Genomic DNA, 16,956 nt, shown 5'->3' with positions numbered 1-16,956 from the left:
AGTGATGGATTAAACCCAGATCAGTTGACTAGGGGTGAGTGCTTGTATTGTCAACGCTCCGTCCATCATTTCCTTTGGTTTTTCTCAGCAGTTTTAAACTGCCTTTTCGACTTTGCAAAATAAATCTTTTGCAAGACGTTAGCCTTAATTTTTAATATTTATGTTACCACTAAAGTTGACCCTAAATGCATGTAGGTCAGGGTGCATGGCATTGAAAAAGGAGGAGATGTAGAGTTAAAGTTTCACATGTTCTGGCAGTGAAAACCCTCCTAAGTCATTTTTCTCTGTAGAAAGGCTGGTTCTTCTGTAGAAGAGCACTGGGTTACATTATAACTTCTATAATGTATAACCTCAGCTTTGGAATAGCTAGAACCATGATTCAAGGACTCAAACTAATAGTACTTGAAAATTCAACCTAATGGTAAAAGCGGGTTTCAAATTCCAATTTTGAAAATGGCACTTTTAGAAAGTTCAATCAAAATGACAGTAGTCATTCCGACCATTCACGGAGCGCAACAGAGGGACACTCAGCACTCCCACTTAGTGCTGCATACACTTTTAGAAAGATGGCCTTTTTCTCCCTTGCACAGATGTGCCTGTCTGCCAGTCTCCAGGGTCACCTAACTGTTAACAGCTCTCCTGTGATGAGATGTGTATGGCTCCCAGACAGAGGAAAAAGGACCTCGGTGTGGGGGTGTGTGGATCCTGCTGACAGAATAGATTGGAGGATCTGTGTCCCTGCCTGATTCCACTTCAAAGGGTAGCTTGGAGGCTGTGTGTCCCTTCCTGTCTTCAGAAGAAGTCTACCCCATCACAGGCAGATGTACCTCACACCTGGGCCTCCCTAACCTTTGTTCACTAGCCAGACTGGAGCCAAATCCCGGGGGGGGTGACGGAATTGACCAGAACCAGTTTTTGAGTTAGTCAAAAGGGTGTTTCCCATCCACGGGCTGGCAACTGGGCAATAAAGTGGCATTTGCAGAATCTGAAATCAGAACACCCCTAAACTTGAGAAGTTCAGAGGATGGACGGCCCTGCTGTCTGAAATTCTTGAGGGAAGACTGGACCTGATTACCTTGACCCCAGGACCTCAGAAGTGACTCTAAAGGTCAGTTGTCTGACCTCCATTTTTAGATAAAGGGACACAACAAGCTTTCCTGCTTACCTGCTGACTAGACCCAGTTGGGCCAGGTGTCACCTGCTTCACTAGAAATTAAGAGACCAATCATAATCGAGGCTTCAGCCATATCTAGATATACCATGCTTAATACTTGCATCATAGAATGTAAGTAATTACTTGATACCGAATCTCCTAACTGGCAGATGGGAACAAAATTGATATGTTGTTCACTTTTTTCAGTTTTGTTTTACACCTGAGAAACAGGCAGTATTTGTAGTGATTGCTTTATTTTTTCCTCTTTATCCTTATGCTAAATTTTAATGAGGCAAAGACAGCTTTGACACAAAGGTCCCATTAAAAATGTGAGGTTCGTCATTAAAGAAACATTGCACCTCTAAATGTGTATTCAACGAGGCAGTGTTCCATGTATGAGTGTTGCACCTGAATTGTCAGGTGGAATTTCTGAACTTGATACTGTGAGCAACACCAAACTTTTATGCCATCTGGCTGCCATCTTGGGCCTTCTTGGGCCATCTTGGGCCTTATACTGAATGTACACTGCTGATGTGCCACAGTTTCTAGTTGACTGCAATATCGAAAGAGAATCAGGGGTGGGCAGAGCTCGTGGAATTCTGCAGAGTTATCAAAAATCTCTGTGGAATTCCGTAGAGTTCCGCATAGAGGCGGAATTACTCAAACTGTGCAAGCAGGGTAACTGGGTGACCCAACCTGACCACGGAGAAGGTTCTGCTATGGACCAGACATTGTGTTTGCACAGCTTTTTTTAAAATCTAGCCAGCCAGCTCGATGAGGGTTGTGGGGCTTCTGCGAGGTAATGCCAGTTGAGGATCACCACGGCCAGTAGGCATAGCTCAACAAGTGGTGGCTAGGGCACCAGCTCTGCCTGGGGAGACTGTATGTGTCTGTCTGTACTGTCTTCCTTGGGTGCAGCCTCAACCACCCATCACCCACCTTCCCAAGCCAGAAACAGAAAGCACCTTATGTCACCTCCGCAGTCCACACACAGACGCCTCTGAGTCCACGAGGTAGGGAGCCATGGCCGAATGAGGTGCAGCAGACCCTTCACACCAGCTGTGGAGGGCAAGTGCCCCCTCCTGGGGACTCAGTGCTCTTTTTCAGGCTCCCCACCTGCAAGAGGGGGTTCCGCACAGACAGCTCCAGTCTCCACAGACCGCGTTGGGAGACGGAGTCCGTCTTCCCCTGCTTCGCCTTGTTCAGCGCGCTCCCCAGTGGTTTCAACTTCCCCGGCTTCTGCAGGCTGCAGTGGTTTGCTACTGTTCTGTGGGTGGTGCTTGTTGCAGAAGTGTTGGTAGTTGTTTCTGGGTGTGGGTGGAGGAATTACAACTTGTTGCACCCTGGATTGCATAGCCTCAAAAACGAGGCATTACTGCATAATGACGACGAGCATCTTTTTCCTGCCTTCCTATAGTCTGTGCCAGGGAGAAGTGTCCCCAACTCTGAGTTCCTGTAGGAAAGAACACAAGTGAGAGAGTAAAGTGCTTCCCTGGCTTCCCTATCTAGCGGAGTGCGGCGTTCCCAAAACTCCGCAAAGTCTGCCAGCGGAGCGGAGCTTGCCGCCCACCTCTAAAAAATACATTTAGTAATAATTAGGTATGGCTGAATTTACATTACACCGGCATAATTCATGTAATTTTGCAAATTTTGTGCTACACTTGTCGCATGACATTTCCAAATTTACATGATTACTCCCCTTTAAGTAATTATGCACTGTTTGTAGCAAAGTTTTACTGTGTGCACACGAGAACAACATTGATGGTTGAAAGGCCAGCCGCTGTTGCTCACAGCACAGGAGCATTTTGTGCTATTTTTTACAGTGAAATGCATCCTTGCGTCAAAAAATGATGGATTTCATTTTCACATAATTGAACGTAATTTCATGTAATTTTAAAGAAAGTTTGTGTTAATAACAAATGCATATTATGCACGTTTCGCTTACCCATACTAATTCTATCTCTGAATTAGTGCATGAATTGCAGACAGGACAGCTTGGAAATAGTGAGCGGAGGTTGCCCCTCTCTGTTTCCTAGGTGTGCAGCTCGTGTACCAATTTAAAGAATTTCTGACTGAAATACAGCAGCGGCCGGCACAGGTAAACGCGGTAGGGCAATGGGGAGGGCTGGCCGGGGCAGGGGGTCAAGCCGACGGAATAGGTTGTATTAATTTATTAGACCTATTCCATTGTCTGTCCACTTCCCCCCTCCCATCCTGCGCCGCCACCACCCCACCTCACCACATTTACCTGTACTGGCCGCCGCTGTTGCTGAAATATATTCTCTGTAGACAATACACTAGATTAAAAACAGGATCAAATCTGTGTCCTGTGTGAGCCTATACTTTATGATAGAGCCATGTTCACTGTATTTGGGACAGAGGACATATCATATTCTGAAGTGAAGCATTATAATAATTGCAATAGGTTCTTGATTGCACTGATCTTTTAGCCAGGAAAGTCTTTGTGAACTCCGGTGAACTTGTAGATTAGACAATGGATTCACTGTGTCCTCCATACTGGGAATGCCTTTATTATTGTAAGGCCTGAGAGGGCCTGTGACTGTTTGGATGGCTGTAGCCCAAGATGGAAGGGCAGAAATTTAGACTTTTAACTTCTCCTTGCTAAAGATGCACAGAGTCTGCAAGCATCGTAGTACAAATTCTAGGTGCAGTGTGTTTGACTGGGGTGAACAAAGAGCTGACTTTGTCCCTTTAGACTGCACTTTATGGGGGACACGTACATCCTTCAATCAATCAATCAATCATGGAATTTTATAGCTCGCTACTCACCTGTGAGGGTCTCAAGGCACTGGGGGGAGGGGGAGGGCGGCTCTGAGTTCTTCCGAAAAGCCAGGTCTTGAGGACCTTTCTGAAGGCTTGCAGTGTCGGGCTTCATCTGATGCTGAAGGGAAGTTCGTTCCAGGTCTGGGCCGCGATGTAGGAGAAGGATCTGCCTCCTGCTCTGGTTCTACTGATGCGGGAGATTTAGGCCAAGGCTAGGTCGGCGGAGCGGAGGTTTCTCTTGGGAGCGCTGAAGGAGATTCTTTTGTTGAGGTATTGGGGTCCAGTGTTGTGGAGGGCTTTGTAGGCACTAGTGACCAGCTTGAAGGTCAGTCTTTTCTCGACGGGGAGCCAGTGGAGGTCTCGGAGATGCAGGGTGATGTGGTCATGTCGTGGGATGCAGAGAACGAGTCTGACTGCGGCATTCTGGATTGTCTGGAGTTTGTGAAGGAGAGATTTGTTTATTCCAGCATAGAGAGTGTTGCCGTAGTCCAGCCTGCTGGTGATGAGTGTGTGGTTGATGGTCTTCCTGGAATCAAAGGGGGGATCCATTTGAAGGTCTTTTGGAGTATGCAGAGGGTGTTGAAGAATGTGGAGGATACAGCATTGATCTGTTGGTACTTGGTGAGAGAGGAGTTGAGAATGATGCCGAGGTTGCAGGCTTGGTCCATGGGGCTGAGAGGGTTTCCGAGGGTGGAGAGCCACCAGGTATCATTCCATGGGGCGGGGGTGGATCCGAAGATGAGAACTTCTGTTTGTTTAGCTTTAGGCAGCTGCTGCTCATACAGGATGCGATGTCCATCATTCCTTCCTGGAAACTGTGCCTGGTCATATTGCATGCGTTCCTTGTAATCCTGGGCAATGAACTCCACTGCGCTCCGTTACCCGAGTTTGCAGAGATTTGTTAACTACGCATTCTATTAAAACCATGAAATTCAGGCAAAACCTCTTCCTCCGCATAGCGGAGTCTGCTACTAGACTGCACTCCACAAATGCTTTGATAAAACAACTTTACATGCTCAAAAACATGTAACAAATTCACAAAAATGAACTTTGGAAATGAAAAATATCAGGCAATGATAGAGGTGATGATTCTGGGGTCCCCCCTAACCTAGGGGGAGGACCAAGCAGATGCCTTGAACACAAAGAGCATATCATGCTGAACGATTCAGTGGTGGTTCCATCCTCTTAGGACCACCCCAAGCACAGTTTTTGGGCAATAATACAAACCCAACCAAAGGCCCTGCACAGCATTATGGGACAAGATTAGCAGTGGGCAGGGAATATTATGTAATAATGTCTATGCTTTTGCATTTGACTCGTGAGGGACACCTAGTAATGACTAGTTGAACTGCAGCTCTTTGTAGAATTATTTTGATATTGGATACTATAATGCCGGTGTTGTGCAGTCTGACGGCTAGTGTGCAGTGGGAGACAGTGGCAAAACTGCTGAGAGGTCTAGTAGGATGAAAACTGCAGTGTGGCCTTGATCGAGGAGTTAGCAGATCTTGTCCATGGCGGCTGGGAGGGCGGTTTTGGTGCTGTGGTTGCTGTGGAATCCAGATTGGGATGAGTCGAAGATGTTGTTGGATTCTATGAAGTGATTTAGATGGGTGTTGCCGATTTTTTTTCAGTGACTTTGGCGGCGAAGGGGAGGAGAGAGATGGGCTTGTAGTTCTTGAGGTACATCGCATCTGTGGAGGGCTTTGACTTCGGCGCATTTCCAGTCATGGGGGAACGTGCCTGTTTTGAGGGTGTAGTTGATTATCCGTCATAGTTCTGGAGCAGTGGAGGAGGCAGCTCTGTGGAAGATGTGTGGTGGGCAGGGGTCAGTGTGGGCTCCAGAGTGGTTGCTTCTCATAGTCTTTGCAGTGTCTTCTATGATGATAGGGATTCAGGTGAGGAGGGTCGGCTGGGTGGCTTTGCTGGTGGATGGAATTAGATGATTCAGAAAAGGGGGTGGTGATGAACAGAGTGTCTGAATTAAGCAGACCACTCTTACCCAGTCCAAAGATCAGGGCTTGATCCATCACCGTTATTTAGCTCACTGCCCCATCCCAGCTCAGAACCTGGCTATATGCAAATTAGTCTGTCCCTGGCCCAGTGCATCATGGGAACAGGGCAGACCAAACTACCAAGCCAATTCTTCACCAGAAAGGAGACAAGCTTCCGGGGACCGGTTTCTGCCATTTCAGGCGTCGTCCGCCCGGCTTGCTTGAATCCTGATGGAGCAGTGAGCAAGGGACTCATGTCTGAGTATACCCTTCCACGCTTATGGTGGACAAAATGATTCAGAAAAGGGGGTGGTGATGAACAGAGTGTCTGAATTAAGTAGACCACTCTTACCCAGTCCAAAAATCAGGGCTTGATCCATCGCTGTTATTTAGCTCACTGCCCCATCCCAGCTCAGAACCTGGCTATATGCAAATTAGTCTGTCCCTGGCCCAGTGCATCATGGGAACAGGGCAGACCAAACTACCAAGCCAATTCTTCACCAGAAAGGAGACAAGCTTCCGGGGACCGGTTTCTGCCATTTCAGGCGTGGTCGGCCCGGCTTGCTTGAATCCTGATGGAGCAGTGAGCAAGGGACTCATGTCTGAGTATACCCTTCCACGCTTATGGTGGACAAAATGATTCAGAAAAGGGGGTGGTGATGAACAGAGTGTCTGAATTAAGCAGACCACTCTTACCCAGTCCAAAGATCAGGGCTTGATCCATCACCGTTATTTAGCTCACTGCCCCATCCCAGCTCAGAACCTGGCTATATGCAAATTAGTCTGTCCCTGGCCCAGTGCATCATGGGAACAGGGCAGACCAAACTACCAAGCCAATTCTTCACCAGAAAGGAGACAAGCTTCCGGGGACCGGTTTCTGCCATTTCAGGCGTCGTCGGCCCGGCTTGCTTGAATCCTGATGGAGCAGTGAGCAAGGGACTCATGTCTGAGTATACCCTTCCACGCTTATGGTGGACAAAATGATTCAGAAAAGGGGGTGGTGATGAACAGAGTGTCTGAATTAAGCAGACCACTCTTACCCAGTCCAAAGATCAGGGCTTGATCCATCACCGTTATTTAGCTCACTGCCCCATCCCAGTTCAGAACCTGGCTATATGCAAATTAGTCTGTCCCTGGCCCAGTGCATCATGGGAACAGGGCAGACCAAACTACCAAGCCAATTCTTCACCAGAAAGGAGACAAGCTTCCGGGGACTGGTTTCTGCCATTTCAGGCGTCGTCGGCCCGGCTTGCTTGAATCCTGATGGAGCAGTGAGCAAGGGACTCATGTCTGAGTATGCCCTTCCACGCTTATGGTGGACAAAATGATTCAGAAAAGGGGGTGGTGATGAACAGAGTGTCTGAATTAAGCAGACCACTCTTACCCAGTCCAAAGATCAGGGCTTGATCCATCACCGTTATTTAGCTCACTGCCCCATCCCAGCTCAGAACCTGGCTATATGCAAATTAGTCTGTTCCTGTCCCAGTGCATGATGGGAACAGGGCAAACCAAACTACCAAGCCAATTCTTATACTGGGAAGGAAACAAGCTTCCGGGGTGTGAGTGTTTGATTGATTCAGATGCTCCGTCCATCACAACCCCTTTTGTACCGCTTTTGGCCGCCATAAGTGTGGCAGGGTATGCTCAGACGTGAGTCCCTTGCTCACTTTGCCGCTGGATTCAAGCAAGCCGGGCTGCAGATGGATGGAATGCCAGAAACCGGTCCTCGGAAGCTTGTTTCCGGTCCAGGGAAGACATGGCTTGGCAGTTCGGGCTGGACTGTTCCCATGAGGCACAGGGTCAGACTGATTTGCATATAGCCATGTCTGAACTGGGGTGGCAGAGTGGGCTAAAGAATGGTGATGAAATAAACCCAGATCTTTTGACTGGGTGTGAGTGTTTGATTGATTCAGATGCTCCGTCCATCACCACCCCCTTTTGTACCGCGAACATGTTTACGTGTAACATCGTTGACAGAAGTGCGGTAGGACCATCTTTGGTGGTCTCTGGACATGCCTGATCTATTCATGGTCACTATTTGTCCTTCAACAGATTACTTATCGAGAGCTGAGGTAGGGACATGCGCAGACCACTGATTCATATTCATAGATGGCTGCTGCGTCCCCCAGTATGCATAACCCTATGTACAGATTTGCCACTACATATCACAAGTTCACTTTCAAGGAAGGTGCTGGAATACTTTCAGAGAGAATTTCTAAGTCATGAAGGGTTTGATAAAAGTGGTTGCAAATTCAGCACTGACTTGAGTTGACTTGAATCCATTCTGTTTTTGTGAAGCAACCTTTCTCCTAATAGGTCAGTAAACAAAAACCTGAATCGTAGAGGGTCACAATTCAATCTAACTCCTGAATTGTAATGAAGTGGGTTGCATCTTGTGACCCCCCTATGAATACCAGCCATTACATGGAAGGTGGTCTGCTGAGGATAGCAGACCACTCTATCTGTGATTGCTTTTAAATGAAGCCATTTTTTCTAAAAAAATGCAACCAGTTTTATTTGAAGTAAATTGGGACGCATTGATTTTTTTTTAAAAATGTACATAACATTGTTTTAAGATTCGGCAGTGATCCACAAGATAACTGCCTACTCGTAAAACAATGTTTTTTGCCAAAATTCAAATAAGGGAAGGGTCACATTTGTGAATTACTTTGCACCTCCTTTGCGGAGGTCGTTAAATAACAATGGGGCATATTATCAAGGGGGTTTATCTCCGCTTTTTTGGCTTTAAAAGCCAAGAAAGCGGAGATACAATTATCTCCCTATTACCTAGCTGTCGCTAACACCAGTTAGCGACCGCTAGTAGGAGATAGCGAGCATCTTGGGCCCTACTTTGCATGTCAGTGATATTTATCACTAATGACATGCAAAGTGGGCGTGCCAAGATGTTAGCGACTGGAAACAGTCGCTAACATCGCTATCTCCTATTACCAACTTTTGGAAATATTCGCGCTAAGCGCGAATATCTCCAAAAACTAACACCTGCCCTGAGCAGTTCTTAGCCATGTTATCCAATGGGAGGTGGATAACATGGCTAAGAGAATTAGCTCGGTAATGCATGAATATCGCTGACTTTTCAGCGATATTCATGCATTGCGGCCGTTTTTTATCGCATTTGCGATAAACCTTGATAATAGCAAGGTTTATCTGCGATAATTTCTGACGATGCTTAGCGGTAACAAATTTGTTGCTAAGCATCGTAAGCGATAAATATCGCTTAACGTTGGTAATATGCCCAATGTTTTGCAACCGGACTTTGGTTGCAAAACGTTAATACATTATATACTGAGTTGGCATTCGGAAGGGACACCCTCAACACGCCACTTCCAAATACAAAATCGCAAAAGCAAATTGTGATTTGGTACCGAATTGCAATATATGTTTTACACATACAGAAAAGTCTTTTTGCGATCACAAATAGCCCCATTCTGCAAAGCATGCCTTTTTCGAAGGCTTCATACAACATCTAGCATACAGTTGATTTATAAAGAAAATGTCAGGCATTTATCTGGAAAGTATTATTGACAGGAAAATATGCACTTTGTATGAATCATTCGCTTTTCAAGTACTCTAATTGAAGGTTGGCACAGATTCTTGAAAAATGAATGTATGTGATAAATATTCTCCGATAACATATTTCCATGTTTTCTTTCTAGCCTTTATATGGTTCACCCCATGAGCTGCATCTGTTGCCAGTTTGAGTGAGCCTGAAAATTAGACTCAGAAGTGCATTAAAATAATTATTACAAGTCATTAAAGACAAATACCTATGCAACTATAATGTGTTAGGATTGTATGAATAATTAGAGAGACACATGCCAAGTGCCTTGGTTTATATGCCAATTCATAACATTTATTTCAGAAATAAAATGCTATAATTAGGAATGGAATGCTCCTAATTTATAATTGAATTTGTTATTGATTAAAACTGTTACTTAGATAATTATCGCTGTGATCTTTCCTACTGTTTTTGAAGGTGGATTTATTCAAGAAGTTGGCTGTGGGGTGCACAGCAGACATAGTGGGCACACAAAACATACCTTCAGACATGCTGCATTTTGTAGCACTATCCTAATTACACGAATGAATGAATGAACAAATGCAAGAACAAATTAAGAAATACATGAATGACAATACTTGTAGAGTGCATATCTATGTACAGAATCGCCCCATGATGCGATTGTCAGATAGACTGACCCTAAGAAGTACTAGAAACAGGGCACGTTCTTGAACTTTGTACTTTGCATCACACTCTGACGAGTTAGTGTGGACAGCAATAGATATAAGAACACATTCATCTAAATGGATGAGAATCTCAATCAATCAATCAATCAATCAATCAAAGCATTTATATAGCGCACTACTCACCCGGAGGGTCTCAAGGCGCTGGGGGGGGGGGGGGGCGGGGGTGTCCGCTACTGCTCGAACAGCCAGGTCTTGAGCTGCTTCCTGAAGGCGAGGTGGTCTTGGGTCAGGCGGAGGTGGGTCGGAAGGGAGTTCCAAGTCTTGGCGGCCAGGTAGGAAAAGGACCTTCCTCCTGTGGTGACTCTTCGGATGCGGGGGACGGCGGCGAGGGCGTGGCTGGTCGATCGGAGCTGGCGTTTGGGAGCGTAGAAGTTGAGGCGGCTGTTGAGGTATCCTGGGCCTTGGTTGTGTAGGGCATTGTGTGCGTGGGTGAGGAGCCGGAAGGTGATTCTCTTGTTGACCGGGAGCCAGTGTAGGTCTCTAAGGTGTCCGGAGATGTGGTTGCGGCGGTAGAGGGAGTTGCCGTAGTCCAGACGGCTGGTGACGAGGGCCTGGGTGACCGTCTTCCTGGTCTCGGTGGGGATCCATCGGAAGATCTTACGTAGCATGCGCAGGATGTTGAAGCACGACGAGGAGACGGCGTTGACTTGTCTGGTCATGGAGAGGGATGAGTCCAGGATGAAGCCCAGGTTGCGTGCGTGGTCTGTGGGTTTGGGTGCGCTGCCCAGGGCGGGGGGCCACCAGGAGTCGTCCCAGGCGGAGGGTGCAGATCCCAGGATGAGGACTTCCGTCTTGTCTGAGTTCAGTTTCAGGCGACTGTTCATCATCCACTTGGCAACGTCTGTCATCCCTTCGTGTAGGTTGGCTCTGGCGGTGGCGGGGTCGTTGGTGAGGGAGAGGATCAGCTGGGTGTCGTCGGCGTAGGAGATGATGTTGAGGTTGTGCTGGCGTGCGATGGCTGCGAGGGGGCTCATGTAGACGTTGAAGAGTGTTGGGCTGAGCGAGGAGCCTTGAGGAACGCCGCAGATGACTTCGGTGGCCTCCGATCTGAACGGGGGGAGGCGGACTCTCTGTGTCCTTCCGGCGAGGAAGGAGATGATCCACTTCAGTGCCTTCTCCTGGATTCCGACGTTGCTGAGGCGCTGTACTAGGGTACGGTGGCAGACAGTGTCGAAGGCCGCGGAGAGGTCCAGGAGGATGAGGGCCGCTGTTTCTCCGTTGTCGAGCAGGGCTCGGATGTCATCAGTGGCTGCGATCACGGCGGTCTCGGTGCTGTGGTTGGCCCGGAAGCCAGACTGCGAGAGGTCGAGGGAGTTGTTCGTCTCGAGGAATGCGGCCAGTTGCTTGTTGACGGTCTTCTCGATGACTTTTGCTGGAAACGGGAGCAGCGAGATGGGGCGGTAGTTCTTGAGGTCGGTGGGGTCGGCTGATGGCTTCTTTAGTAGAGCGCTGAGTTCGGCGTGCTTCCAGCTCTCCGGGAAGGTAGCGGTGTCGAAGGAGGTGTTGATGATGTCCCGCAGGTGGGGTGCGATGACAGCGTCGGCCTTGTTGAAGACGTGGTGAGGGCAGGGGTCTGTCGGAGATCCGGAGTGGATGGAGTTCATCGTGTTGATGGTGTCTTCGGTGCTGATCGGGGTCCAGGCGCGGAGGGTGGTTGTGGGGGGCGGTGGTTCGGTCGTGGCGTGTGTCGGTTGAGTGCTGAAGCTGTTGTGTATGTCCACGATCTTGTTGTGGAAGTAGGAGGCGAGGAAGTTGCAGAGGTCTTGCGAAGGGGTGATGTCGTTGTTTCCGGCGTTGGGGTTGGAGAGCTCTTTCACGATGTTGAAGAGTTCTTTGCTGTTGTGTGCATTGTTGTCCAGTCGTTCCTTGAATGCGGTTTTCTTGGTGGCGTGGATCAGTTGGTGGTGTTTTCGGGTGGCGAGCTTGAGGGCAGTCATGTTGTCCGGTGTTGGGTCTCTGTGCCAGGTTTTCTCGAGTGCTCGGCAGTTCTTCTTGGAGCTCTTGAGTTCGTCGTTAAACCATGGTGCTTTCTTGCTGCCGGGTCTGCTCGGCGGGGTCTTCGGAGGGGCGAGGTCATCTGCGCAGTCGCTGATCCACTTCGTCAGGTTGGTGGCCGCTTGGCTGGGGTTCGCTGTGCTGGCGGGAGGGTTCTTGCTCAGGGAAGTAGCGAGCTGGCCTGCAGTGATCTTGTTCCAGCTTCTGCGGGGAACCTGTTGCTGGTGATGGTGGAACGTGGTCCTTCTGAAGCTGAAGTGGACGCAGCTGTGGTCCGTCCAGTGGAGTCCCGTGGCGTGGCTGAAGGCGATGCCCTTGCTGGAGGAGAAGATCGGGTCGAGTGTGTGTCCGGCGTAGTGGGTGGGGGTGGTCACTAGTTGCTTGAGTCCGAGGATTCACAGCCCTTATGACAAGCATATCCAGTTTGAAATTCATCAAAAGTAAACATGTGTGCATCACTAAATCCCTGTACTCGTGCCCTGAGCATCAAACACCACCTATACTGCTCCCAATGAGTGATTTATCCTTAGAGGTGAAGCTTGTGTTACACGTACTGTCAGGGCCGGACTGGGAACCACAACCTGACCTGGTAAAGTGCTCGGCCGCCCCACCCCCACTCTCCACTCGGGGGGTTGGAGGTGCCGCCGAGCTCTTTGCCGGGGCCGGTTTTTGGACGATTTTGCCACAGGGCTGATTATGCAGCTATGCTGCAACAAGCATTGGCATAGCCAATAGGTCTCGCTTGTGGGACCTTATAAGTATTTTGTTTTGCAGCACAATATCCTTGTAAGTAAATACTTATAAGGTCCTACAAGCGAGACCTATTGGCTATGCCAATGCTTGTTTTTGTTAGTGGTTAAACTGAAAGAAGTGCACTTTTTCGAGGCAAGGCGAAGCTGAGACGAGGAAGTGCTGTCTGGGCGGCTCAAGTTTTGTCAACAGAAATGTTTGAGACAAAATCGTGTGCCATCAATGCCCTTTTTAAAGCCATGACCATTGAATAAAATGCACTTACGGATTTACTGAATAATGTACTTGCATAATATTACAAACTGTTTATAGTGGGAGCGGTGGAACTTTGGTTCTTTCTAAAGGCACTCGGCATAACTTCTACCTCAGTCAAGAGGCAATAAGTAATGTCAGGATAAACCTGCACTTCTTTATCTGCGCACCGTTAAATTATGCAAATGAGAATGTAAAGAGTGCGTTGATAACCTGGGGAAATATAGGAGTCGATGTGATCAATGTGCTTTTAGTTGTACTAAATGTCATGTTAGTTAGTTTGTCGTGCCGGCAGAAAACAGACATGCGATGTTTGCAAACAGCAAATGGTGGGGGCCTGAAGGAGGAGGGGGTGCGAGGGATGGGGGAAGCTGGCTGGGGAGAGAATGCAGAGCGCACGCTGGGCGAAGCCCTTTGATGTGCTGTGAGCGGCCGGGAATGAATAATTAGGGGAGGAGAAGCCCTGGCCGTGAATGCGCGTGCATGTTGCTCACGTGGTTCACATGAACGGCAAGAAATCGCCATGAAAACGCCAGCAAAAAGCTGGTGGTTTCATGATGTTTTCGCCGCTTGAATTCTCGCTCCGCTCGATGCGCATGCGCGCATCGATAGGTCGCGAGACCTAAAAATGGCCCTGTAACAAAAACGGCCCCCACCTGTGCGGCGCACCGGGGGATTGCCCGGTGCCCGCTATGCCCAGTCCAGCCCTGCGTACTGTGATACTGCAGCTTGCAGAGGGGCCGATTTCCGATGGCTGAGATATTAGTAGTTACTCCCCACCCAGAACAACTCGTACCATAGGCATGGGTAATTATGGGGGTGGAGTTCAGTTTGATTAAAACTGGGTTCAAGTTTCGGCAATGACGCTGAATATCCTGTGATTCTGGGCAAATCACTTAATCTCCCCGTGCTTCACAAAAAATGAATGTATCCTCATGTAACGCGACTGGTGCTATGTAATGCGCTCTGATACCCGATTCAGGGCAAGTTTGCGCTGTATAAAACTCTGTAAAAAAAATAAATTATAATTCATAGTTAAGCAGTTAAAGCATGCGGGAATAGGGTTTCCACATTGGTTGCAGTATGTTCTTTCTGCATTTTCACGTGTAGACTCACCCAGACATTCCCCCTCCTTTGACAAAGTTAACCATCAGGATGAGAAACTTTGGACCCACTGTATTTCTAATTATTTTTGGGCTGGTGATTCCCATTAATGGCCCCTTTGGAATATCAAACCCACATTTAAAAGAACACATCTCTATCTGGCCCCTGATCTTAAGTTCATAGTTGGTGATATGATGGTACCAAGTGGGCACACCTCCTATTATCCCTGTCACTTACATCACTTGTACCTACTGCTCCTTCCTACAAACTCCAGTGATCTACCAGGTAAGAGTGAATCGAAATGTGAAACTGTACCACATGATTTCCATAAGGGCACCTTTGATATATTTATATATATAATGTAAAACGGTGAACATCCTATTTATAGACATTACCCTGTTTTTCAGCTTGCGGCAAGTTGACTGGAATAAGTGAGCCAGTTACAGTCAAAGTCTCTGGATCAAGGTTCGGCTCCTGGATGACGGACCCTATGGCTCCTGAGGGTGACACGAGGGTAAGTACATTAACTTTATTTATTTTAATTCTCTGCACCCTCATGTTTCCTTTCTCTTTTTATTTTTGTCCCTTCTCTGGGGTCTTTTCTTAGTGAGCTGGTATCAAAGGATTTGCATACTGAAGTTTACCATTTTGGATCAGATAAGCAGTGAAGTGGCCTCCTAGATTTGAGGGACTAATGTGCTGCTATAGTTGTTGCACAGCAATTAATGGAATAATAGATGTAAGGACCCATTTATAGTTTGTCAGACGAAGCACAGTCTTTCAGGGTGGTAGAAGACATTGCCTCAGTGCTTAATTTGACCCGATGGTTTTCGGTGCTCGGCACCGGTACTTAGTTGTCGAGACCTCAGCATTTGACAGTCTGCCACATGGGAGCGCTGTCTGCATAATTTTGTTATGAACATAACAAAAGCTGTTTATTCTTTCAATATACATTACTAAGACTAATATCTGCCACCCAAGCCATTCTTATAGCTTTGGGAGTCTGGAATAGTATTGTCACACTTGTAAGACCGTAATGGTTAGTAGTTGTGTTGATACTGTCATTGGCGGTGCTGGCAGGGGCAATGGGTGGTGCATGCTGCAGTGTACTCTTGCTGAGGGCCCTGGCACGTATTTTTTCACAAATTGAACACTGTATTGCCTCTGTCATCCTGCGGGACTAATACCTGAGGACTAACACCTGAGGTTTACAGATGTCAACCGGCCCAGCAGGCAGCTCTGTACATTGTAAGGGACTGCCATCATGGTGGTTCCTTTGGTGGTTCCTTTGGGGAACATCCTTTACAAAACAACTTTTTCAACGCAGTACCTTTACCACGCAGGTATTACAACGCAAGTCGTTACAACGACTTGCGCTGGGGGGCTCTGTAGGATAGGGAATAGTTTAATTTACTATCCAAAACCTTCCCTACTATCCACGGGGACTGGAGTTGGAATAGTAAATTAAACTATTCCACTATCCAGCGCCCCCCAACGCAAGTCGTTGTAACGACTTGCGTTGTAAAACCTGCGTGGTAAAGGCACGCGTTGTGAAAGCATGTGTTGTAACAACATACATCCGGTTCCTTTCAATGTACAAAAAGATGTTGATCTTCAGAAAGACTCCCAAAGCAGGAGTTTGTTTCTGAAAAACTAAAAAACCCAATGGCTTCCACACCCTCAGAGTTTTCTCTGTGATTGTGGGAGTCATTATTTTTTCCTGTCCCTCACTGCCAGATTTTTCCTACATCTACATGCATTAATAGCGCCGTTTTGATTGGTTCTGGTGCGGCAAGACCACTAGAACAATAACCGAATTAAAATAATGAATTAGTAAACGTGAAATGGCGGAGGATATAAGTTAACTGTGTTCAGCAGGGTGCAGAAAATCTACTTGTTCTTATTGGTTGCACTAAAATTACATTTTAAAAGGATGTTTTATAACCTCAGTATTTAAATGATGTGCCACCAGACGAGGAAAATACAAGCCACCCTTTGTATTAAATAGACTCCATTAAAATCACATGAGTGCTCTTGCCTGGTCATGTAAAGAGTACCTGGCAACTCATCAAATTAACTATAGTTGGATGGCCTATGTATAGGCCTCATAAAGAGATGGAATATCACCTCTCAGGCAAATGTGTGTCTTTGAGCATCTGTATGTCCCTGTGTGTGTGCGAGTGTGCGTGTGTCTGTCTGTGTATGTTTATGTGTGTGTGTGTGTGTGTGTGTGTGTATGTGTGTGTATCTATCAGTCTGTGTGTGTGTGTGTGCCAGTGTGTTTTGTTGTGTGTGTGTGTGTGTGTGTATGAGTGAGTGTATGTGTGTGTCTGTCAGTCTCTCTGTTTGTGTATGTGTGAGTGTGTGTGCATGTCTGAGTGAGTGTATGTAAGTAATTTATTGTATCTATTGGCAATCATGAATACCTGACTGGATTTTTCTATGGAGTGAGCTGACAAGTCCTACCAGGTGTCTGTAAATATATACAGACCAGAGGCGCAACTAGAGTCAAATTTCGGGGGGGGAGGGGGGCTAAGGAAAAATTTCGGGGGGGGGGGCTGATTCTTCAAGCAAAAGGCAGAGTGGAGCTGCAGGGGTTCTAAGCGGGGGGACATCAAAGCCTCATTAACAAGCAAAAGGTCTTTAAAAGACCTATGAAGTACT

The 16,956-nt window shown here is 47.3% G+C and overlaps 1 protein-coding gene across 2 annotated transcripts in view; it reads left to right on the top strand.

Annotated features, from left to right (window-relative positions):
• Positions 1-16,956, top strand: part of OLFM1 (olfactomedin 1) — a 217,473-nt gene that overhangs the window by 185,622 nt on the left and 14,895 nt on the right. For both annotated transcript variants that reach the window (XM_078641935.1, XM_078641934.1), the window contains exon 5: positions 14,700-14,806. In XM_078641935.1, coding sequence (XP_078498061.1) covers positions 14,700-14,806 — 107 coding nt within the window. The remainder of the gene's footprint in view (positions 1-14,699; positions 14,807-16,956) is intronic.

Source organism: Lissotriton helveticus, chromosome 5_1 (assembly GCF_964261635.1).
Source record: "Lissotriton helveticus chromosome 5_1, aLisHel1.1, whole genome shotgun sequence".
Classification (NCBI taxonomy): Eukaryota; Metazoa; Chordata; class Amphibia; order Caudata; family Salamandridae; genus Lissotriton; species Lissotriton helveticus.
Note: the sequence above shows the minus strand (reverse complement) of the source record. Positions and strands in the feature narration are given on the sequence as shown.